The sequence below is a fragment of the Otolemur garnettii genome, unplaced genomic scaffold (assembly GCF_000181295.1).
Source record: "Otolemur garnettii isolate 467f Iridium unplaced genomic scaffold, OtoGar3 scaffold00085, whole genome shotgun sequence".
Lineage (NCBI taxonomy): Eukaryota > Metazoa > Chordata > Mammalia > Primates > Galagidae > Otolemur > Otolemur garnettii.
In genome coordinates this window covers 690,607-716,354 of record NW_003852480.1, presented here as the reverse complement: position 1 = coordinate 716,354, position 25,748 = coordinate 690,607, and the positions used below count along the sequence as shown (strand labels likewise).

At 37.0% G+C, this 25,748-nt stretch overlaps 1 protein-coding gene across 1 annotated transcript in view; it reads left to right on the top strand.

Moving 5' to 3' along the window:
• PDGFC (platelet derived growth factor C) overlaps positions 1 to 25,748 on the top strand; it is a 96,705-nt gene that overhangs the window by 30,232 nt on the left and 40,725 nt on the right. The window contains exon 2 of the mRNA XM_023516040.1: positions 11,944 to 12,124. Within this exon, the coding sequence (XP_023371808.1) occupies positions 11,944 to 12,124 (181 nt within the window). The remainder of the gene's footprint in view (positions 1 to 11,943; positions 12,125 to 25,748) is intronic.

Genomic DNA, 25,748 nt, shown 5'->3' with positions numbered 1-25,748 from the left:
AGATTTAATGCAATCCCTATTAAAGCACCATTGTCATACTTTAAAGAACTTGAAAAAATAGTACTTCATTTTATATGGAATCAGAAAAAACCTCAAATAGTAAATACATTACTCAGAAATAGCAATAAATCAGAAGATGTCACATTTACCAGACTATAAATCTATAGTGGTCAAAACAGCATGGTACTGGCACAAAAACAGAGCAGTAGTTTTGGAACGGAATAGAAAACCAAGAGATGAACCCAGCTACTTATTGTCATTTGATCTTCTACAAGCCTATCAAAAATATTCAGTAGGGAAAGACTCCTTACTTTACAAATGGTGCTGGGTGAACTGGCTAGTGACCTATAGAAGACTGAAACTGTTCCCCCATCTTTCACCATTAACAAAAATTGATTCTCACTGGATAAAAGATTTGAACTTAAGACATGAAACTCTAAAAATACTAGAAGAAAGTGCAGGGAAAACTCTTGAAGAAATTGGCCTGGGAGAATATTTTATGAGGAGGAACTCCTGGGAAATTGAAGTAACACCAAAAATACATTACTGGAATCTGATCAAACTAAAAAGCTTCAGCACAGCCAAAAGCACAGTAAATAAAGCAAACAGACAACCTTCAGAATGGGAGAATGTTTTTGCTGGTTATTTTTCCGATAAAGGTCTGATAACTAGAATCTACAAAGAACACAAACTAAACAATAAGAAAAGAATAAATAACCTTATTTCCATGTGGGCAAGAGACTTGAACAGAAACTTTTTTGATGAAGACAGGCACATGGCCTACAAACACATGAAAAAATGCTCGTCATCCTTAATCATCAGAGAAATGCAAATCAAAACCACTTGGAGATATCATCTAACTCCAGTAAGATTAGACCACATCACAAAATCCCAAAACTACAGATGGTGGCATGTATGCAGAGAGAAGGGAACACTTCTACACTGCTGGTGGGAATGCAAGCTAATACAACCTTTTTGGAAAGAAGTTTGGAGTACACTCAAGGAACTAAAAGTAGACCTACCATTCTATCCTGCATTCCTTTACTAGGAATTCCAGGACCTACCATTCTATCCTGCAATTCCTTTACTAGGAACTAAAAGTAGACCCACCATTCTATCCTACAATTCCTTTACCAGATGATAAAAATGTACTTTACAATAGAGATATTTGCACCAGAATGTTTACTGCAGCCCAATTCATAATAGCCAAGACATCGAAACAGCCCAAGTACCCGTCAACCCATGAGTGGATTAACAAATTGTGGTATATGGACACCATGGAATACTATGAAGCTATAAAAAGGATGAAGACTTCACATCTTTTATGTTTACCTGGATGGAGCTGGAACATATTCTTCTTATTAAAGTATCTCAAGAATGAGAAAAAAAGTGTCCAATGTACTCAATACTACTATGAAATCAATATATAATCACCTACACACTTGTATGAATGGCAAAACATAACCATAGTCCAGAAAGTAGAAAAGAAGAAGAGAGAGAGGAGAGGGGAGGGGGGTATGGAAGGAGGCAAGGTATTTGGGGGACCTCACCTAATGTACATGATGTAATGGTACATTTCAAAACTATTAAGAAATGAGCATAATTGTGATGGATTTGTTACTTAGTTCGATGTAAGCATTTCACATTGTATATCGAAACGGTACTGAACCCCATAAATGCATCAATGTACAAAATTATAGTTTAATAAAAAATAATAATTAAAAAAAGAAAAACGTCCTCTGAAGATACCTCAGAGAACTAAATGTAGACCTATCATTTGACAGAATAACCCACTAGTGGGCATTTACCCAAAAGAAATAAGTCATTTTTTCAAAAAGACACTTGCACCCGAATATTTACTGCAGCAGAATTCACAATCACAAAGATGTGGAGTCAACCCAAATGCCCAGCAATACATGAGTGGATTAATAAAATGTGGTATATGTACACCAGGGGGTACTACTCAGCCGTAAAAATAAATGGTGAACTGATAATGTTTATAACAACTGGATGGAACTTGGCATACTTAATGGAAAAATGAACAGCACATATATTCACTATTAAGTTGCAACTAATCAATAGACACTTATGTGTGTTCATAGGATAGCAAAAATTAATGGAAATCAAACAGGTGGAGGGGTTAGGAGGGGATATTTAATTCACACCCAGCAGTTACAAGGCCCACTATTGGGTGATGGGCACATTCATAACTTTGACTCACACTGTACAAAGGCAACTCATGTAACCAAAATGTCTATGCCCCTATAATATTCTGAAATTAATTAATTAATTCATGCCTTTTGTCATTCAGTAATATGGTGTGTATTACTCATATAGTATTCATACGTTATTGGTTAAATATTTTACTGTACATTTTTTTGCCATGCATTTGAAAAATTTCGTGAAATGTATTTTTTCCTATTTAGTTTCTCTTTGTCCCCCCTGTGGAAAAGAAAAATTATTGACATTTGTATTGATCTTATATTTACTTATGTTCCTGAATTCTCTTATTAATGTTTGAGCATTTTTAAAAGCTAGAAGCTTTGGAATCATTTTTCACTTCTGACCAATACCAAGTCCTTAAAAATATATATAGCCTGTAATCATTCTTTGGGGTATGTCCCACCTTTCATACCATGCTCCAAGCCGTCTCATCCCACACATGAGTTGCCAAGCTCGTTTAGCCTCTCTGCTTACCCAACCACAATCTGTTCTCCAGGGAATCTATTACTGACTAAGAATCATTTGTCTCCTCTATTTCTATTACTACTTTTTTTTTTCTTGCTTCTGTTACTCAATCAACTATAGTCTTCCTGCAAAATATTAAAAATTCATGGTGTAAATGGCCATCCCTAGCTTTATTCTAAGTTTAATGAGAAGGACTTTAATTATGTTTGCAGTTACCTTCTGTTCAATAATTTTTTTACTTTAATTTGAAAATTTTATGCTATTCATAGTTTTTTTAATCTAAGTATTTGCATTTTTATTGTTCATCATTTATTGAAACATACAGTTTTTGTCCTTTTAGCATTCTGAAGAGTCATTCTTACAATCTTCTATTGGTGAAGTAAATGCATACTTGGTCATAAAGTATTACAAGCATACCTGAAAAGTATTGCTGGTTAGGTCTCACGCCAGGGTCAAGTCACATGAATATTTGATTTCCCAGTGCACATAAAACTTACGTTTACACTATACCGTGGTCTTTTAAACCATGAGATACCATTACCTCTAAAGAATGTACATATGTTTATTAAAAATACTTTATTACTAAACAATGCAAACAGTCATCAAGCCTTCAGCGAGTCAAAATCTTTTTTCTGGTAGAGATTCTTACCTTGATGGTGATGATTGCTGACTGACCAAGGTGGTGGCTGCTGAAAGTTGAGGTGCTGTGGCAATTTTCAAAAAATAGGACGACGTTATTGGTTAACTGTTCCTTTTACAAGAGGTTTCTCTGTAGCTTGTGCTTCTATTGGAGAGCATTTTATTCATTGTACAACTTCTTTCCAAATTGAAATTAGACATCTCAGACCCTATTGCTGCTTTATTAATTAAGTTTTTATGTGATATTCTAAATCCTCTGTTGTCATTTCAACAGCTTTCACACTTCATCAAGAGTAGGTTCCATCTCAAGAAACTATTCTCTTTGCTCTTTCATAAAAAGCAACTTCTTATCCATTCAAATTTCATCATGAGATGGCAGCAATGCGGCCACATCTTCAGACTTTCCTTCTGATTCTAGTTGCCTTGCTGTTTCTACCACACCTGTCGTTTTCCTCCATGGACGTTTTTATCTGTGAAGGTGGAATCAAGTTCGTCTGTACTCCTACCTATGTTGCTATATTGACCTCCTCCAAGGAATTATGAGTGTATTTCATGGTTTCTATCCTGGAGAATCCTTCTCAGAAGGTTTTTAATTTACTTGGCTCGGAGGAAGAGAGACAGAGGAACTTCAGGAGCGTGAAGGAGTCAGAACGCACACCACATTTACCAATTAACTTTGCTGTCTTATTTGGATGAGGTTCATGGCGGCCCAAAATAATGATAATAGTAACATAAAACATCACTCATCACAGATCACCATGGCAGGCATAATAGTAATGGAAAGTTTGAAATATTGCAAGAATTACCTGAACGTGATTCTCACACACACACACACACACACACACACACACGCTGTTAGCAAATGGCCCATATAGATTTACTGGTCCATAAAAAATGGAATATATGCACAGTGCTTTAAAGCAGAGTACAGTAAAACAAGGTATGCCTGTATATTCTTTAAACCACAGATGAATGATACGGGATTAAATTTTACTTGGGAATGTTGGCATTTGCTGCTGTTTCTTTGTCAAATTAGTCTTCATTTTAATTTTGAGCATTGCCATTTCACAGAACTTTAATGCCAGATTTAGGCTAGCTTTTGCTATTTTTGTCTGGAAAGTAATCTGCCATCTTCAATTATTTTTCCAATTACAAATTATTTTAGAGTTAAATGGAGTTCTCCAATAAGCCCCCCTGCTGTTGCATCATTTTTAATGATAAATGGTTGACAGTCTCCTCAATGTCTTTTAGCTTTTAGTCTTTCAATTTTTTCCTACTTTTTCAGGAAATACTGGTAATTTACATTTTCCTAGTTATCCATCTCATCTAGTTTTCAGGTTACATAAAAAGTTCCATAAAAGCCACTTACAAATTTTAAATATGTTCTTATCTATGATTATACCTTCTTGCTCATTGGTAACTTGAAAAATTCAATTCATTTGCTCACTCTCCCTCCCTCCCCCACCTCCTCCTCTCCCCTCTGACTCTCTCCCTCCCTCCCCCACCTCCTCCTCTCCCCTCTGACTCTCTCCCTCCCTCTCCTTATCGAGAACCAGCTTTTGATTTTAATTTTGAATTTTAATTTTGTTTTGATTATATCTCTTGCAGATTTTATCACCATTAATTTTCAACTTATATTTCTTTTGATTTGCTTAATTTCTCTAGCTTTGTAAGTTGAACTTATATTGTATGTATTGAGATAATGATGATGATGATGATGATTTTTTAACCTCAGCTTATGGGGCCTCAGCGCCCTACCCACTGAGCCACAGAAGCCGCCTGAGATTATTTTGATTTAGTAATAAGATAATTTTAAACTACTAGTTTCCTACCATGCACAATTTTAACCATTTCTCTCTGATAGAACGCTCGTGTTTTTTATGAGAATTACTCCCGCATGTGCAGTCAGTTCTGTAAACCATGCTTATTGCTCTGATTTACACATTTCCCAGGTAGGTTTAAAACTCCACATGAAGAATTGAAAGTGGCTGCTAATAAATATTGCCAAATTACTTGAAATAAATATCTGTAGAATGTATATGTCCAAATTATCAAGCTGATTGATTAGTTCTATTTGTAATGGGCATAATATTTCTCTAGCCTAGGTCAGTTGGCCAACTTGGATAAAGATACACACATTATCTTCAGTTAGGCTCAGAATACAGCAAACGTAATTATGTAGACATTTTTTAAATACAGCAAACAGTGTGGATTTAGCCCTTAAGAGCACAGGCTCTGGAATTTGACTGCTCTAATTGAAGCCTTGGCTTTATATTTAGTCACTGTGTGACCCTGGCCAAATTACTTAGCTTTTCTATATTTTGTAGCCTATAAAATGGGCACAGTAACAGTGTTAACTTTTTATGATTGTTCTGAAGATTAAATGAGTTAATGTAGAAAAATCACCTAAGAAAAGTACATGGCATTTGGGATTCACTGAATAAATGTAATTTTTATTATTTTCAAATGCTGTGTAAGCTAAAACACAGATAAATATTTTTGTCTCCAAATAGTAGCCTAAAATTTCTGTTTTGGTGTATGAATTGCCTTCTGCTAACCCAAAGCATAAGCCGATAAGCACTGTGGAATAGTTGTCATTTTTTAATTTTATTACCTTTCCCGACAAGCTCAAACTCCAGTTGACACTTGCAGAACTGGGCCTTTTTAAAGTCCACATTCGTTGGTTGGCAGGCTTTCACACTCCCGTCAAGTGTGAGAATTCATGGGGTAGATTTAATTGACAGGGTTTTAGTTAGTAGGAACTAGAAACAGCCTGTTTGGCAGGGTTGGTTTATTTTTGTTGAAAGAAGCTGGGTGTCTGACAATTATGTTTACCGGTGAATTTATTTCTTCGGGGTACCCCTTACAGTCCTTAGGAGTAAGAAAGGAAGACCTCATGTCCTCAGCATTTTTAAGTTCTCACATGAGAACGAAAATTTTGTCTACAACACCAGACTTGTTTGTTAAACATAAAAGAACATAAATCCTCCCCGGGTCCCCAGGGGTATGGTGGAGAAAGGGGGTGATCATTATAAAGCACTTAGTCGCTGTGTGTTCTGTATCATGTTGCCGTGAGAAAGGGATGTTCAATTGGCTCATAAAATAGACTGAGTAAATCCTTTAAATACTGATGTGGGCAATTGTGCATGGTGGAAATTAATACCAAAGAGCATATTGGGAGGATTACCGTGTCTCCAGAGCTGTCACCTGGGCATGGGTAGATTTTTGAATTTAGGGATGGTTGTGTTTTGTAATTTCACTTTCATGTGTCAGTATTGCTTATTTTTATTTTCTCCCTTTTCTTTGGCCATGAACTATGGATATGTTTTTCATCATTGTTTTCTCTCTTCATGTTCTTCTTGGTGTTTGGGCTCCATTAAACTATATCAGCCCATAAACTTCTGCCACGAATCCCACATTCTGCAAATCACTTTGTGTCAGGAAATCTCAAATTATTAGGGAAAACGGCCGGATTTAATGTATTAGTATGTTTCCAGTCTTACCATACCTTCTCAAACAAGTTGAAAGAAAAACTGGAATGAAGTGACTCTATAGATGTGTAGATATAGCTGGGTTTGCGGGGGGTGGGGGGTGGGTTTGTTTCTTTTGGTTTTTGTTTTGCTAGTTGAAGATGAGATATCAATGGAGACCTGGGCATACTTTATAGGTAGATGTTTAGTTGGTCTGTTTTACATGAACTTGAATATTCTTTATGTAAAAAACAAAATGCTATTCATGTAACCATATTTTTTAACTAATGGAATTTGCTGTTTTGATCAAGAAGAAATTCATTCATGCCTTTAAATCCCATAGACATCTTAATGATGACTGGGTATGACCTTAAAAATTAATGGTAAAATAATTGGATGAATTGTAGAATTATATTTTTTTATGACACCAGTTCTGAAGAACATCTTGAAATGACTAATTTACTGTGAAACAATTAGTAGTATATACTAAGTTTACCTGCTTTATAGGCAAACAGCATGGCAATTTTTTAGATGTTCATTTTATTTAACCTTTCTGGAATGCAAAAACTATAGATTTTTTTAAGCACTATGATAAGTGGATGCACCAGACCTGCATGAGCATGTAAGATGAATTGCCAGCTGTCTAGCTGCAAATTAAGAAAAATATTATAGAGATTAAGTTCATTTCATAAATGGCATCAAATTCTGTAGGAAATCTTCATGAAATCCAGGATAACACACTCATCACCCTTCTCCTATTTACAGGACAGTGATTTTTGTATCAGGATATAAATCAGACAAGCCCAAAGTTAAAACTGACTTATTCCTTAATGCACTCCGCATTTATAATCTACATGTTTCTATATGTGGTTCAAAATCCTCTTGAAATACCTTTAAAGAACTTGCAGATCAGATAAACCCATAATGGAATTTCTTTTTCGACCGAAACTAAAAAAAAAAAAAAAAATTATATAGGGTAAAATAGCTATATGAATTGTTAATTTTAGGCTTACTGAATAGGATATTCTTTTGTCTTAGGATGCTGTTGTATTAAAAAGATGTTAATAGTTATTTTGAAATATTGCAAGAACCATTTTAACTGCCTAATCAGCTTGTTGAAAATGACTTCATAATGGCCAAATCCAGTGGGTACTTTTTGGATCCTTCTTAGACACGTGGGCACTGTTGTCTCTGCTGGAAATCCTCCCTTCCCTCTTTGTTTCTGTGTCCTCACTCCCAGTGGCTTTCCAGTTGTTCCTCTGACTGCTACTTCCCAGTATGCTTTTCTTATTAAAGGCTCCTGTCTTGTGACCGACACTTGAAATATTATCATTTCCTGGCATTCCTCAATAGGAGATGATTCTATGTATATATCGCTCCCCTCAATGAAACCTCCAGGAGCTCTGCTTCCTAAGCATGAGGATGGCAAACTCAGATGCCTTCTGGAGCAAAGAATGTAAAAAAATGAAGAGACCTGGGTACCTTTAAAAGCACAGAGGACAGACAGGGATTTTTTAAAAGACAAGAAAGATCATATCTCATCTAAAGCAATTTCCACTTCGCCCCAGCCTCAGTTGGTATGAAGACCAAGTGTTCATCCCTTCACTCACCAAGCACCGATACCGAATTTTACTATATGACTGGGATGTTTGTTTGTGCTAAGGATAAAACAGTAAATTTATCAGACACCTTCTCTCCCGGAGCTGAGACCAGTTCTGGAGATGAGCCCTCAGGAAGTCACGCTAAAGCTAATGATGTTTCGTATTTATAGATCTTCAGTTTATGTTTTTGTTTTTGTTTTTGTTTTTGTTTTAGCCATAAACCCAGGTTTCCTATGAAATTTAATTTTTTTTAATTTTGACTTAAAATTTTTCAAGAGACATAGAGCCCATGAAAATGATGCCCACTTAGGTGCAATGCTGGCCTAGAAAATAATAGTCTAACTTCTTACTCGGAAATGCCAAGATCTTCTCATCTGGGTCAGGTTTTCCACCTTGAACTCTATCTCCTCTTGGGGTTTCTCCCATCTATTCACAATTCAGCACGCCCAGGCCCCTTTCACTCCGTTACATCAGGCATTTTGTGCATCTGGCCAGAACGCGTTTCCACTTCCCTCCCCTTTGCCCCTTGGCCAGTCAGTACTCACTGACAGCCCCAGTGTCAAGCCTCTTAAGCCAGCCTTTATCTTGCTGTGCAGAATTACTCTTTCTTTTCCAGTATTCCACAATGCTACTTTTTTTAGAGCACTTACCAGTGTGTTTTATGAACATAGACCTCAAAGAAACATTAGTTTCATATTTGCCTTTTGAGTCTTTGGCCCAGGAGTTTGCACCAAGTCCGTGCTCCATAAACACTTGAAGAAGGCAGAGTGGTAACTCACATCAGCTAAGGCTTCCCTCTCAAGCACAAGACAAACAGGTACTTCATGAATAGAAGCTTTGTTTCACATGTAGACAATCTTGACAGAAAAATTACTACTTGATAAAAATGATAATTATCAACTTTGGACCAGAGAGAGCTGAAATACCCACTTCAGTCTGCTCTACACAACTCCTCCCTCAAGCCCCCATCTCTTACCCCCAACACACACACAGACACCAAACTCCTGGCAAGCTTATACCTGTGGGCTGATGCCTTTGTAACTTGTAACCCTGAACTTGTCATATGGTGTAGCAAAAATATCTCATTTCCTCTTTGTACTTAGGTTTTCTTATTTCTTGCTTTGAAACTCCCATGGCCATGCTCAAAGTTAGGGGTGTGTAGCGGGGGAGGTATGCAGGGCAGAAGTGGGGGACAGACTGTCTTGAGTGGCAGCTCTGTGCTGGCAACTATTTCAGGCACTGGCCGTGACGGGCAATCTCCTCTTTCTTAAAATATCTCTGTGAGCTAGGTAGCATTCTTCTCCACTTACCAATGAGGAAAATAAGGCTAAAACAATTTACGTAACACAGCATAAGAGAGTTTTGGATACCTACTTAGGAGGAGGATTTCTATAATTTTTTCATTATGAATTTTGTGTTTTTTTAACAATTTTTTTTTTTTTTTTTTTTTTTGGAGACAGAATCTCACTCGGTCACCCTGGGTAGAGTGCCATGGCATCATAGTTAACAGCAACCTCAAACTCATGGGCTCAAGTGATCCTCTTATTTTAGCCATTGAGTAGCTGGGACTACAGGAGCCTGTCTCAACTTCTGGCTAGTTTTTCTATTTTTAGTAAGGACAGGTGTCTCACTTTGCTAGGGTTGGTCTTGAATTTCTGAGCTCAGGTGATCCACCCACCTTGGCCTCCCACAGTGCTAGGATTACAGGTCTGAGCAACTGTGCCCAGCCCTTTTCAACAATTTTTTTCTTCTATAAATTAAATACTACATAAAATGTATTTTATTTGGTTGTCTGGTAGCTACTGAGATTAGACTACGTATTTTTCTATCAGTAGTTTTCCACCACTTCAGACTTCCCTTTTAACAGAAGTTTTGCAATGTTTAGGGTACTGAAATGGAGTTCATGGACACGATCCTCTATTTATATGTGAAATTGTTTAGGAAATAAAATAATGGCCTGTATATTACTTAAAGCTGAAATAATAGCAAACCAATTTAGATGAAAATGATGTGTTTCAATGTGTAAATAAACTGCAGATACGCTAGAAAAATAAAAGGAAATCAGATGTTTGCGTCTTTTAGGCAGATTCATTGTGATTGTGACAGCTATAAATTTAGACTAATATGAATATGTTTAATTGTTTTATTGCTGCCAGTAGTATAACTAGTATTCCTGTGTTGGTGACATGTTTCTCTGAAAGAGTAGTTCTTAGCAAAGTTCTAAACAAAATACAGAAACTTCCTTCATTTGATAGTTGAATTTCTTAAAAAATTTACCTTAAACTAAAACAATGCAGAACTTGTTGTTATGTGCTTCTACATGAGATAATGTTAGGATCTAGACTCTGATAAATGAGAACATAAATTTCACCTTCATGAAGTGTCTGCAGAAATATTTGAAAGGTACAATGAACACGAGGCAAATACTCATTTTCAGAACTTTTCAATGTTGAGCATTTCTGGGCATTTCAGTAGTACCCACCCACCCCAATCATTGAGACGACCTAAAAATGTTTCTGGAAATCTGTAGAATTTCTAGAATGTTTCTACAGATTTCTAGAAACGTTCTCTCGCGAGGCACTGCTGCTCTCCTTGAGCACCTCTGGTCTAAACCTTCCAAACCAAAGTTGACGTTTGCTTAAAACAAATCATGATTTATTCCTTATATTAAAGACACAGTGTGTAGTGAAATGCACAGCAGAAATACAGTAGAACTTCTACAGTTGACCACCTCTTTACACTGACCACCTGATTAAGTTGATCTAATTTTCATAGACCAGACATGCACTACATGTGCATCTCAGTCTAGCAGGCCTCATTCCTTGTGTTGACCAGCTCCATATGTTGACTAGTTTGTTACAGTTCCTTGGGTGACCAACTTACAGAGGTTCAACTATATATAATAACTGATTCTTTTTTTCAAAGATTGACAACCTAGCTAAGAAGAGGAGTCACTTACATAGGTGTATATTCTGTTAATGTTAAAAATGTGTATGTATTTATTCCCAAAGATGACAGTGAGCCAGGATACCAGGAAGGTCCTCCAGAGGCAGAAGAGTAGGACCTGAGGTGTGCAGGGGATGGCTCTAGGAAAGCTGCCTTACAAATGAGCAGAGAGAGCCAGGGAAGCATGAGGGCATCACTCTCAGAACGTAGGGAGGGGGAGAGTAATGACAGCAATTAAGCGTGGACTAAGACTTTCTCTTCCAAGCAGAAATTAAATTGAATTATTCATGAATCGAAAGTCAAATATGGTTGCTCCTTACAAAATATTTGAGTTTTAATATGGCTATTTACTGAGTTTAGAATTTGTAAACAGCAAAACTGGAGGGCTGCAAATAGAATACTCATGTTTCCTCAGTTGAGAGCTTGTCTTCAGTTGGGTCTCTTCTCTGGACAATTTCATCATATATACCCAGTTAAATTGGCGGTTAACACATTGCTGCTGTCTACAGATTCGTAACACATGGAGACATAGAATTTAGGATTATGAAAATAATCAGATCATGACCAAATGTCTTCTGTTCTCTTTGCTTTTTTAACAGGTATGATTTTGTAGAAGTTGAGGATCCCAATGATGGAGCAATATTAGGGCGCTGGTGTGGTTCTGGTGCTGTTCCAGGAAAACAGATTTCTAAAGGAAATCAAATCAGAATACGATTTGTCTCTGATGAATATTTCCCTTCTGAACCAGGGTTCTGCATCCACTACAACATTGTCATGCCAGTAAGTACTGCTTTGAGATCCCCTTGTCTAACTGAGTCAGCTGTTTTTCTTCCTTTGTAAACAAGAGAATCAGAACACAAAGCAAAATATTTCCCTAGCTTGAACAGTTTTTTTCCACCATAAATGTCACTGTATTTATCACAAGTAACTTCTGTCCTCCCTGTAGACCATTAGCAAAATTAAATACCTTATCAGTGGAATGAAATACATGTTTTATGACATTTATAAGATTATATTTCCTACTACCAACTCACTGACTTACATTTCGGTATTTATGAGAAATTCTATAGGGATTTTCTTGAGAAAAATAGGAAAATTTGCATTATATATTACTCTTTTCTTTTAAGGCTGTGTTTAATAGAACTTTATAATACATGCAGTAATGTTTCAACTTTCAAAATAAACCATTATTACTCTAATCATTTGGGAATCACCACCAAAATATGGATTCTATAATGTCTTTCTGAATTAATGTCTCATTTGAACTATATTCAATAAAATACCATTTTATTTTTCAAACAGATTTGGCGGCCCTTTCTTATAGGATGCTATTTTGCATATTGTTAAATATTCTTCTTCTTCTTCTTTTTTTTTATTAAATGATAGCTGTATACATTAATGCAAACATAGGGTACAATGTAGTGTTTTCATATACAATTTGAAATACTTTCATCAAGCTGGTTAACATAGACTTCATGTCATTTGCTTAGTCATTGTGTCAAAACATTTATACTCTAGTTCTAGAAAAGTTCACTTGTACCCTTGTTAGACAGACCATATAAGTGATCTTTCCAGTCACCCACCCACCCCCCAGCCGCCCTTCTCCCCTCCCCTTTCCCACCCCCTCCCCATATTCTTAGGCTAGAATTAAGTTGTAGCTTTCATTTGAGAGCTATAAATTTGTTTCATAAAAGGGCTGTGTACATTGGATACTTTTTCTTCCATTCCTGTGATACTTTGCTAAGAATAACATTTTCCAGCTCCATCCATGTAAACATGAGGGAGGTAAAGTCTCCATTTTTCTTTAGGGCTGCATAGTATTCCATGGTGTGCATATACCACATATTAATCTTCAAGATGTAAATTTTGAAGGTTTTGGAGACTTATTTGTTCTTATTTTCAAATTCACATATAGATCTTTTTAATGAATACATTACAGACCTAGAAAGCCAATACTATTTGAGATTAATACCATTTGAACTAAATTCATGTTTGCATTGCCTTCAAAGTCCACATTCTATGTCAATGTCCGTAGTTTTATCTTTTTCTATTTTTTTCCCCATTAATGTGGCACCATTCCTTTCTGTACCCACCCATCAGTGATTTCTTTGTATGGTTTAAAAATGTTGCTGGCATTTTTCTTTGTTTACTTCAAGTAAAGAAAATTTATTAAGTATTAGTTCTTTTCAAATCAATATATTAGGGAATTTAATTATCTCTATTTGCCTACTTAACATTTCTCCTGTTTAAATATTAATGGCTCTTTGTGCCCCCCCAAAAGGAGTTTTTTTTTTTAAATCCACACTGGAATTTAAGAAATCTACTTTATCTAATTATAATTGTGAGTTGTATTTTGTGCATTATTTCAAACATGTGTTGAACTACAACAAAAACATTGGGAATCCTTTTGCTATTTTTTTTTTTCTTTTTGAGACAGTGCCTCACTCTGTTGCCCCGGGCTGGAGTGCCGTGGGATCAGCCTAGCTCAAACGCTCAGTTGAAGGGAGCTTCCTGCCTCAGCCTCCCAAGTAGCTGGGATTATAGATACCAGCCACAACACCTGGCAAGCACCTATAGGGACTGGATCGTGCTCAGGCTGGTCTTGAAATCCTGAGCTCAAGGGATTCCTCCTTCCCACCTCGGCCTCCGAGAGGGCTAGGATTACACTTTTGTTATTATATCATACTCTGCTTATAGTAGTAATTCATAAGTTCTTACACAAATATGTCGTATTTTAAAATATAGCTTTAAATATATCAAAGTGACAATTTTTAAAGCTATAAAAAGTTGATATTTTGATGATTTTGACATATGTGATACAGTCCATACTCTCATTTTTGGGTTTTAACATATCTCAGGTTCTGAAATATTTAATTATGAAACAAAACATAGTAGTAGGTCCTTCTGAGAGGAAAGGTTTTATTCATCCCAAACTCACATTGATAATAAACTTTAAACTAAGGAGGTTATTTGTATTTTAAACAAACCATTCTGCTCATATCATATCAATTTCAATATGGATAAGGAGCAATCTACTATCTTCCTACAGAATAAAACGTGACAGCTATAACTTGTACTCGCCACCACGAAAGATTGTCTTTTTTCTGATTTTATGACCGCATGGGTTATCTGGTTGTGTAACCCAAGGCCTTAGGTGGATTAAATGAAATATAGAAGGGCACTGATACCCCGTAAATGTGTGTCAGATTCACAAGTCTTGTGATGAGGTAAAGAACCGTAGCATTTATTGAAAGTGACACCCATTCTCTTGGCTGAGAAAGGCCCTGCTACCTGCGTTTGACTGATTTTCAGACACTTGCTGTGTTTGAGACCAGACGCTACCTCTGAGAGACTTTAAGGCAAGTGTGCATCACTGGTTTCATCATTAACATTAAATTCAGTCATTTTCAAATGCTCATGGACATAGTTTGATACGTTGTAAGTACGGACATTAGTGGCTGTTATTTACTCTCCTGGCTTCTGCTGAGCCATGCTTTGTGTGGCCACTAAAATTGGCCTGTGCTGGGCTGTGGCTAACAATGAAATGTGACAGAAAGGCAGAAGAAATGGTCATGTTTAGGAAAGCAGTAAGCCTTGGGCTGGGAGAAACCAGAGACCAGGAAGGTAGGATCCTGCATTGCATAAGCATAAATCGGTGGCTTTAATTTTTAATATTGCTTTCTGGGGAAATTATTGGTATATGAGTTTTACAATCGCACATACCCTGGTTCTTCTGTGTTTAAATTTACTATGACAATTGACCTGTCATTTCTTCGCCCGTCTTTTGTCTCAGTTCCATATATCCATCTCTCCTCACAGCCACAGTCATCCTACTCTTAATAACTACCTGCTGAAGGGCAGGATTTGATGAGCAAAAATTTGACAAGTGATTATGCTTTTAAGCCTTGCAGAATGTTTTGAATTACCGCTGCACACTGCCAAATGGCATCCCTTCTTTTATGCACCCCTCTCGCCTCCAACGCTTACTGGCCGGGCAGCCATCCATCAGTCTTATCTGTGCATCAGATGAATGAAAGCCTGAAGGAAGAAAGTGTGCTCTGGGACTGCAGATGTAAAAGTGGCATTTGCTGAGGTGCAAGCGCTCTTCGGAGCCCTGGGACCATCTCCGAGCCTTTTTTTTCTCTTTGCCCTGGATAGACTTCATGTCAGCACACCCAGTTCCCCTAAGGTAGTGAGTGGTATTCGCTGAAGGCAAACGTACTACTGCAAAACAAGACCTTAGGAGCTAAGGGGTCACATTGATTTCTTAACTTTCTCATGATGAAAATAGTATTAATCACTAGTTCTCACTAGACTGTTCACTTCCTGCACTGAGATTTGTTGGGATTGCCCAGCACGATGCACATTATGCTTAGTAACGTCTCATTCCCTATGTGGTGCCTCAGTCACTGTCGCTCAATAGAGAAGATTCATAACCTAGAAAACTGTAGAATCACGGTCGTGGCACGAGCTATTTTACTAGTCCTGATATCATTAGGCTCTATCACCAAAGATGTGTTCTTTTTTTGGACAGAATTACACTCTGTCATCCTGGGTGGAGTGCATGGTGTCACCGCTCACAGCAACCTCAAAGAGCAGTTCTCTGCTTCAGCCTCCCGAGTAGCTGGGACTAAAAGCACCCACCACAACGCCTGGCTAGTTTTCCTTGCTCTTGCTCAGGCTAGTTTCAAACACCTGAGCTCAGGCCATCCACCCGCCTGGGCCTCCCAGAGTGTTAGAATTACAGGCATGAGCTACCGCACCTAGCCCCCAAAGATACATTCTTGTCTTACTTAAAGAGTTGCACTGGTTACTTTTTTTTTTTTTTTTTGCTGTATGTAGTAGAACATTCACTGAAATTAAAGAAATTAGTGCATAATAATGATTTGATAAACATTTGTATGTATAAACAGTCTTTCCTGCTTTTTATAGTCAATCCAATGAATATTTTTATGTATTCATGCCCAGAAAAAAATTTGCAATGATTTAAATCACATTTTCTCTGGGAAAGAATATAGAGAAAATTTTATTTTTAGGTGCTGCATATTTTACAAGTAAAGGCATGTAACACTGCAGCTTTGGGGGGAGTGTGGATGGTTATTAGATTCTGGTCATCCTTTAAGATCCCTTGATTCTGGGCTTGGCACCCATAGCACAGAGTTTACGGTGCCTGTCATATACACCAAAGTTGGCAGGTTCAAACCTAACCTAACCTGGCCAGCTAAAACAACAATGACAGCTGCACCAAAAAATAGCCAGGCATTGTGGTGGGCTCCTGTAGTCCCAGCTATATGGGAGGCTGAGGCAAGAGAATCACTTAAGCCCCCAAGAGTTTGAGGTTGCTGTGAGCTGTGACACCTTAGCACTCTACCAAGGGTGACATAGTGGGACTCTGTCTCAAAAAAAAAGAAATTCTTGACGTCTCTTAGAGGTAATGTTTTGATACATTAGTTAATCTTCTCATAAACGGTTTTGCCACATAGGTTACAGCTGAAAATTATATTCACTTTTGTGACCTGATTTATCAGCTCTCTTATGAATAATAGAGCATATAGTTAAATGAAAGATGACTTCTTACTTTGAACAAACTGAGGCTGATCCAATATTAGATTATATGTGTTTTATAAATATATGTATCGTTTTCCTTTGTAGAATCACCATAGTTACTACACCATAGATACTACATAGTACAATCACCAAGTTGACCTAATTTTCACAGACCAGACATGCACCACATGTACGTATCAGTAGAGAAGGCCTCCTTCCTTATGGTGACCATCCATATGTTGACCAGTTAATTGGGGGTCAACTTACTGAGGTTCTACTGTGTTACCATATCACTGCCGTGTTCTTGATTCTCAGGTCCCTTCCAATAAGACATAAGTACGTGAATAAAAGTTTTCTCTCCATTTTACTATTTTAAGTTGGTGTTACAGGTAAGTTTAGTTTAAAAAATAACTTTAGCCTAAGCTGGAGCTTTATGGTCTAGAGGGACAGCTATTTTTAGTTTCTTAAAATGATAGTAGTAGATTTGCTACAAAGATTTCAAATTTTACCATGTTAATAATGTTGCAGAGAATTATTTCTGGAAACATTATTTCCCAGTCTTGCCCCATTAATAAATAACAAAAAACAAACTCATGCAGATTGAGAGCAAATGGTATATACAGTATTTCGCTTTTATGACTGTGGCTAAGGAGTTAATAATGACTTTGATTTTTTTTTTTTTTCTTCTCATGGATAAGAGAGGCGGAAAAAAAAGACCTGGTAGATTAGCTGGGAGAGATTGTTTGGGAAGAAATGAAGCAAAACTGAAATAAAACAGTGCAAGCTTGTTTCATTTGGAGGCCACACACAGTGAGAGCCCAGAACACATTTCAGCCCTCTTAGAATGAAAGGAAAATTTCTTGTTTAATTTTGGTAATTTATAATAGATTATATAATGTTTTTCTCTGTGTACCGTAGCATAATCACCATTTTTTAAAATGTTGAGAAAACTACAAAGGCTGAAAATAATAATCTTTTCCTCCAGTAACAAAAGACCTGATGGCAAGTTTCATTTCTCTGTCTTAAATGTAAAAAAACACCATGTTTATGTCAGAAGATTGTTTTAAAAACTGCATTTTAAAATCACCTATATAAATCAAGATCTGATTTTTTTAGAATTTTTAGTGGTTTTTAGTGTTAATTTATCGAACTGTTTTTCTTGAATATAATGCTTTTTGTAAATTATTTGATTGCAAGATTTGAAGGTTTTCTTCTTCTGGTCTGGTTAACAGTATGAAAAATGTCTAAACTCTCATTGATTTTTCTTACATGGTTTTGTTGAATATTATATTTTAAGAGTGTTTTAACTAAGATTTCTGATCAAAAGGAATAATTTATACGTACATTAATCTATTTGCTCTTTTTCCATGTAATAAATGTATAAGTTCAGTTTAAGAGAAATAGATGTTATAGCTACCATACCAATTGGCTTCCTATTTTTTTTTTTCCTTTTGACTACCTGAAAGGGTGGGCAGGTGAGGAGGGGTGATGAATTGACTGAAGAGCACTCTGATTCGTAACCACCCGGTGAAATTCATAGATCATATTTTGAGTTGCTTCTAAATTTGTTCTATTATTTTTATGATTTTAAAAGATATGGTCTACAATACGTTTTTGATATTGTTTCTTTTTTAGTTTTGTTAGTAAAATTACATCCATAGGTCAGGTAATAATATAGATTGTATATAAGTATTGTGGCCACATTACCACCCCAATTCTGTTTCCCTTAATAGTGATTTTGTAAATGACTTATCCAGAGTTCAGTCAGTGTACAGGCCAGTGTGCCCCTGAAAGGGTGTAGGGTTTCTCAAGGGAGGGGTTAGAAGGACACTCGATGCCTGGGGTGCTATTAAGGAATGCATGACTGATTGCCAAAGTAGTTATTAATTATGCAGGATATGGAGAACAAAGAGCTCAGTGAATATTGGAGAGAGACGGAGAGAGCAGGAGAGAGGATTTTTTTTTTTATCCCTTTTGACATATGCCAGTAGGTTATTTCACTGTTAATATCATATGAAGAAAATCCTTAAGTGAAGGCCAAATTTGCTTTTATGGTCAGGTTAAGAAAAATTCCAACCAACTTTCAAACGAGGCTTCAAGTTCATTGGTTCATTTTCTTTCTTAGAAAAAAAGCAGCATGCCTAGAATAAAAATACTTAGAGCAGTGTCATAATACCAGTGTTATAGGAAGAAAAAAACACATTAATGGTAGAAAGTACTCAAGATTTTTAGAAGTGTTAAATCTTCATAACATCATGTACTGCTTTCCCCTAGTATTATATTAAACTTATGTTATATAAGGGAACACGTTCATTTAAAAACTTATTTCAAAATAATGTTTTTCTGTATCAAGAAAGAAGAGAAAATTTTGCTCTAAGAATTGTTTTTAATTTCAAGTACTGTGTATCTCTACTGTAGTCTAAAGCACTTGTTGAATGATTAGATTTTTAATAAAATATACAGTCTACTTGTGTGCAAGGAGCCCAGTGATGACAGTATTGTTTTGTATCAAGGACATTTTGCAATTGCTACAGAGACTAAACTCTTCCTTGGCTGAGAGCTGTTGAATATATTTTTCAGTCCAATTTCTACCCCATGGGCACAGCGCTCTCTTTCATATGCACATCAAGCGTCCCTCTTCTGTTTCTGCTGATTCCTTTTGTTTCAATTCTTTGCTAAGAAATAATTTCACAGAGAAAGCAAAGAAAGGAAGGAAGAGAGGAGACAGAAAGAAAGAGCAGGTCTGTAAGGATGGCAAAAGGCAGACGGACCATTAAGTTGTTCTGTAAGGGGGCTGTAAATAAAAATTTAGGCAAATTGAAAAGCCACAAACATTTAAGAGCTATGAGTTACTGTGCCAAGCTAAGCCTAATGAAGAGAATGTTCTGTACAAGTAAGTTTGGTGCAAATTAAAATTATAGATTAAATGGTTTTTCTTCAGTATCTCCATCTTTGAATTTATCTATTGAATTCTTTCAATAAATGTTTATTAAGAGATAGCTGATGAAATATTTAATTAAGGAAATTCCAAGGTGAATGTAATATTGTCTTTGGTCTCAGATAACTCATGTTATTTTGGTGGGAAAAAAATATATAAATCAAAGTGCATATGATGTAAGGATCACATGATTAGTTTGGAAGGATTTTGAGAAGAAAGATGGGCTAGTTGAGAACAGAGAGAAGCCATAACTCTTACAGAAGAAAAAAAATAAGCAATCGAACAAAAATCATAGGAGTTATCCAGTATAAATTTGATCTCAAATATATTAGAAAAATTTCTTAAAAGCTTATCAAAAATGCTGGTTATCACCTATCAGAGATCTTGATTCTCTTAGAGATTCTAATTAGCTACATTGAATTTTGAAGTGGACATTGTTCTAACCCATAATTTGATCAGAATGTAGTCATTTTTGCTACATGATTTGGGGAAAATATCTTTTATATTAAAACATGAATATTTTATGAAGCAGAGTGGTAACTCTAGATAGATACTTAATAACTAATACACCCTGTGTTACCTGTGTTCTCTTGTTTATTTTTCTGGGTTGCAAAAAGAGTGAAAGTTTCCCATAGAATTCCATTGATGTAGTTCAGTTTGGGGGCACATGCAAGTTATTGTTCTGTCTTCTTAAAGAAATGTACTGAAAATTATCAAACTTGTCAACTATCAGCATCTGCTGCCCAAGGACTTGTGATAGATTTTCCTTTGCCTTGATTTTTGTTCAACCCGAAAGTTAGCCTGGTAATTCACAGATAGTGTAGTTCCAGCAATGAGGCATCACTCGGGAACAGATACTCATTCAACCATGAGATAAGACGTTGTTAGTAAAAGAAGACATTTCCAGCCTTCAGGAAAGATTATTCCATCTTCTTCATATTTTTTTTTACATTTAGTTCTAACTTTTGTCAGCATTAATTATGCACGTACACACTTGGTACAAAATATCAGTTCACACCACTTCCCCTGCCACACCACACGCCCTTTCCCTGCTCCTTCTAGGTAAACACCTCCAAATCTTTAAACTAATTCTTAGGATTTACTTCCACAACTATATATCACAAGCTTTTGTTGCTATTTCTCGATTCTTTGGTTTTAGAAATATCCAGTGATTAGGGATTATCTACTTTGGAAGATGAATCTGTCACTACTTTCTTTCATCATCCTGCCTTTAAAACACACACACACACACACACACACACACACACACACACGGGTCCCATCACCACATCCTCTATTATGTCCTAATTATGTCAGATACAAATGCAGTGTGCACAGTAAGGCGGCCACACGTCATTTCGTACCACCTTCCCTCAGATTGTGTGACTCTCTCGATACACTAGACAGGTTAAGTTTTCTGTTTTCTGATAATTTCATCGTCTTGAAGACTCTGTGCCGGAGCAATCCGGGCCACTCCGGGTGGGACAGGTTGCAGAACGTCAGAACAGCTGCACCCCCTCCTCCTGACGCGCTCCTGCATTTCTCCTGAGGATCCCTGTAGCCGTTTTCCAGCATTAGATTCTCTTTGCTGCTACCTTTTATCTTCCTCTCTCTGAGTTCACTAGTCTTTGTTTGGGAAGTGAGTCAAACGGTCATGAATACAGGAGAAAATAGAGCATCAGAGATAAACTTTTGCAATCTTGCATAACTGCAAATACCTGACATTCCAGCTGAAATGAATACTTAACTCAGTTGAGGAGGCAAGCCACTTAAAAAGCTGATTACGTAGCCTGTGCACGTGGATGGGCCTGCAGACAATGGTCTTTACTGTACTGTGAGCCAGCTGAGCTCCTGGAGAACATGCTGATTTCCCTAATCTCTCGTCTAGGAGTATAAATCCTGGTTGCCAGTTCTCGGAAGCCAGAGCTGAGTGGAAACACTGAGAGCCTCAGCATTAAACATAAAAGTTTCTGTTCTATCTCCTCCATACCCCCAACTTGGGTTTCCCAATCCACAAATCCTCGGATTTATTCTGTTCAGGGACAAATCTAACAGGGAATAAGTCAGTCTCATGCAAAGAAGGGAAACAGATTTGGGTTGTCTGACAATTCCATTGAACAATTTTTTAGCCAATCGTGTTTTTTTATCTCCACCGTTCCCATTTCTGGAATGCCACCAAATCCCAGAGGTTTTTGATTGTCCTCTTACGTGTATCAGATTGCTTCTTCCGTGCCTCCTGCCAACCTTTGCAATGGCTAACAATCCAGTGACCACACATCCACCTGCTTTATAGTTTCCAAAATTTTATTGCTGTTGGCTCCTTTCTGACTTTTTTGGCCTTGAGGGATTACACATTCTAAAAATACACAATAATTTCAGGAGAGAACAGAGCCAAAATCACCATCTTTTCATTCTTTTTTTCCTTATTTGTGGAATTCATATATTGATGTCCTTATTATAGATTAACTTCATATTTGATTAACAAAATATTTAGAACTCTGCACAAATGTATCAGGAACACCGTATGTGCCAGGTGCCCTGCTCTGTAAAGGGCTCTCAAGGAACAATTCCTCATTGTCCTCCCTTGCCTGATAAAGTAAAGCCCCGTAGAAGACATGATTATACTAATATCACGTTTGCTTTTTTAATGTTAGAAAGCATAGATAAAGATTGATACGAATTAGCTGTTTAACATATCTTGAACTCTGTTTGAGCATAAGTATCAATTCTAGTGAATATTAGCCATGCTTCATTCATAATATACGGTAGGTGTCACCAAAGGAAGCAGGATACAATGTATATGTTTGGACTGATACAGGTCAGTGGCCCCTTAGCAGCCGGGCTGCACAGCAGGAGGTGAGCTGCAGCAATCAAGCTAACCTTCCTCTGCATTTACGGACACTCCTCCTTGCTGTTATCACTGCCTGAGTTCCACCTCCTCTCAGATAGCACCTGAATTAGACATTCATAGGAGGGTGAACCCCTCCTTAAACTGTGCGTGCTCCCAGCGTGGGAGCTGCTGGGTTGTGTGCACCTTATGAGAATCTAATTCCACCCCCACCCCATCCTTGGAAAAATTGTCTTCCATAAACCAGTCCCTGGTGCCAAGAAAGGTTAGGGATCATTATATTGGAGTAATGCTATTATTGCATTTGAATGCTTTAAACAATAAACCTGGAGCTATTAACATTTTGCGTGGCTCTTTAATTAGGATGACATACTTGTTATTTATTTAGGATTACTTTGAAATACATGAATCTGATCTTAACTGCCCATTTGTACATCTTTTGGTAGTCTTAGGGAACAAAACTAAAAAATAAGTGTGATAATGTCGTATACTTTTGAAGGGGATGATTTTGGAAGTATATTCTAAGCTCTTGGAAAGGAAGTGTTTAATGGAATCCCTTTGAAAATAGTTGAATCATACAGAAGAGAATGAACATAGATTAAGTGTTGAGGTTTCTAATGGGTGATTTTATTTCATTTAATCTCCACAGTGCAATATTGATATCACTTTGCAGATTAATCCTCGGAAATGGTCACATATAGAGAGTGAGGAGAGTAGTATTTAGGGTTTCCTAATTCTCTTGAAAGCCATGCTGCCTCTAGATGGGTTTGAGAAATACAAGAAAAATCACTGAAAGAAGAATAGCAAATTTAAGACCCCTCCCCAATTCACTACCTTTATTTTCCTGTTAAAACACTGACCTACTGTTTCTACTGATTATTATGTAATAGTTACATTGAAAACCTTAAGATTGTGAACTACATGGGAATTTATCAAAAAGCTTTTTTGTTTGTTTAGAAGATGGTAATGGTGATAAATATTGAGAGTTAAATTGTACTTTCTCTAAAAAATCACCTTTAAAATGCAAATGAAGCATAAGCTTTTCTTTTAGGTCCCCTTTAGTGTACAAAAGACAAAATGTGGGCGGAACCTGTGGCTCAAAGGAGTAGGGCACTGGCCCCATATACTGAGGTGGTGGGTTCAAACCCAGCCTCAGCCAAAAAACTGCAAAAAAAAAAAAAGACAAAGCTTGCAGGTGCAGTGAAATGTTACCACTTTTTTTAAAAAAATTACCCAGCTCCTTGATGTATCCTAGCAATCTTATTAGTGCCATGCTTTTTGCAATTGTGTTATTAAGGAAACATGGAAAGTTAAAATTTATACCAAGAAATAGGAAAGTGAAATTGGAAAGCAAGTAGACTTAGTGATAGGAAGTCTCTTATTAAACACCTACTGAATGTGCCTGTCACTCTGGAATGCAAAAGACTCTGCATTTTTACTTTGAAATTAGGCTGTCTGTGCACAGTATTTGAAATAGAATAGGTACTCAATAAATATTTAGAATGAACGTAAGAGAAACACCAATGTGGGGACTAATGTAATCCCATTTTGCAGCTGTTGGGGTGGGGGGGGCTACCTGTAAGGAAACCCAAAGCCTCAGAAAACTGAAGGGGAAATTCCAGGATTTCTTTGAGTCATAACCCCAGGGCAAAGGTCCTGTCTCTGCTTAGGTGTTACCTCTCTAGTTAAGTCAGGTTTTGTTTAAGGGTGAATAAAAGCCATTATGGAAATACCTGGCTTGGACCTTCCCTTCCTCACTGTAAGTGGTTATTCAGGCAGGAGATCAAGGCTGTCATCTCTTGTCTGAAAAGACGATATGAATTATCCTAAGTACTTCCAAGGTAGGTTGCTTAAGAAAGCCCAGGGTTTATACTTAAAAACTTCTTTTTAGTAGAAGAATAAGTAGAAAAGCATTGACGTGACCATCATCTAAGGACTCTAAAATAAAATCTGAGATAGGCATTAGAAATAAATAAATACAGAAGGTTCCCAATCAGCTCGTGCAGCCTCTCACACCTCGTCTAAATTGGGCCTTTCAATTTTTATAACATTGCTAACAAGTAAATGCCTTTCTCGGTGGAAAAACATTCTGATAGGGTTAAATTTAATATAGGACACTTTTCTGCTGGGTCTAAGTTAATGAACTAGCACTGTGTAAGGAGTTGTTTTAGAGAAAGAAATATGCGAGATACTGGAGTGTGAGAGAGACGGCAGACACTGCATGCCAAAACTTGACTTCCATACTTGAGTGAGGAGGGATTAAAGCTTATGACACATCCTTTGGATGAGATTCCTTAGAAGTCATCGCAAATGTCTGACACAAATATTTTCCTTTCCTTTTGGAATAGGATGAGTGATGTTTTCTGGTATCCTAATCCCATTACTGATAAAGGTAATAGAAAAAACTCCCAAGTTCATCCTGGCATATAGTGGGGTGTTTTCTTTTGAAGCTGGGGCGGGGGGTGAGGGGTGGGGGATCCCTTTCAGACCTGGGTCTTCTGCAGGTTCCTGGCTCATCTGGATGTTGTGTTTGCATGTCACTTAGTCCCTGTTGGAACTCCAATTAAAGTTTAATGTTTTATGACTAAAGGTCAAGAGGGATACATTCACCCTAAGTTTGCAGTCCTAACACACTATTTGGGACGGAGCACAGTGTAAATGTATGTTCAAGTTGGTTACCCAGAATCTCAGTATCATGCTTTTCATTTACCCCCCAGCTTATGTTTTCCCTTCTGATAGAATTCTGAATTTCATAAAAGGGGTTCACTTACCGTTCAGTCTTTCCTCTGGGTTACCACAGTCCTTGTTGGGCATTAGATCGTGCCACAGTTTCGTGTCACTGAACAGTTTCAGGAACTTAACTCTTTAGAATGTCACAGGGAAGACATTTTGGTGTGATCTTAGACCTTTCTGTTGTATACCTGATTTTCACACCTGTTAAAATAAGTTTAGCCTAAATCCACCTTCTTAAATATTTTAAGTTTGGCTTAAAGGTTTTTACTTACATAGTGAACTGTTATAACCTACTTTTATACCATAGCAAGCAGCTGAGTCTCAGCCAATCGCAGCCA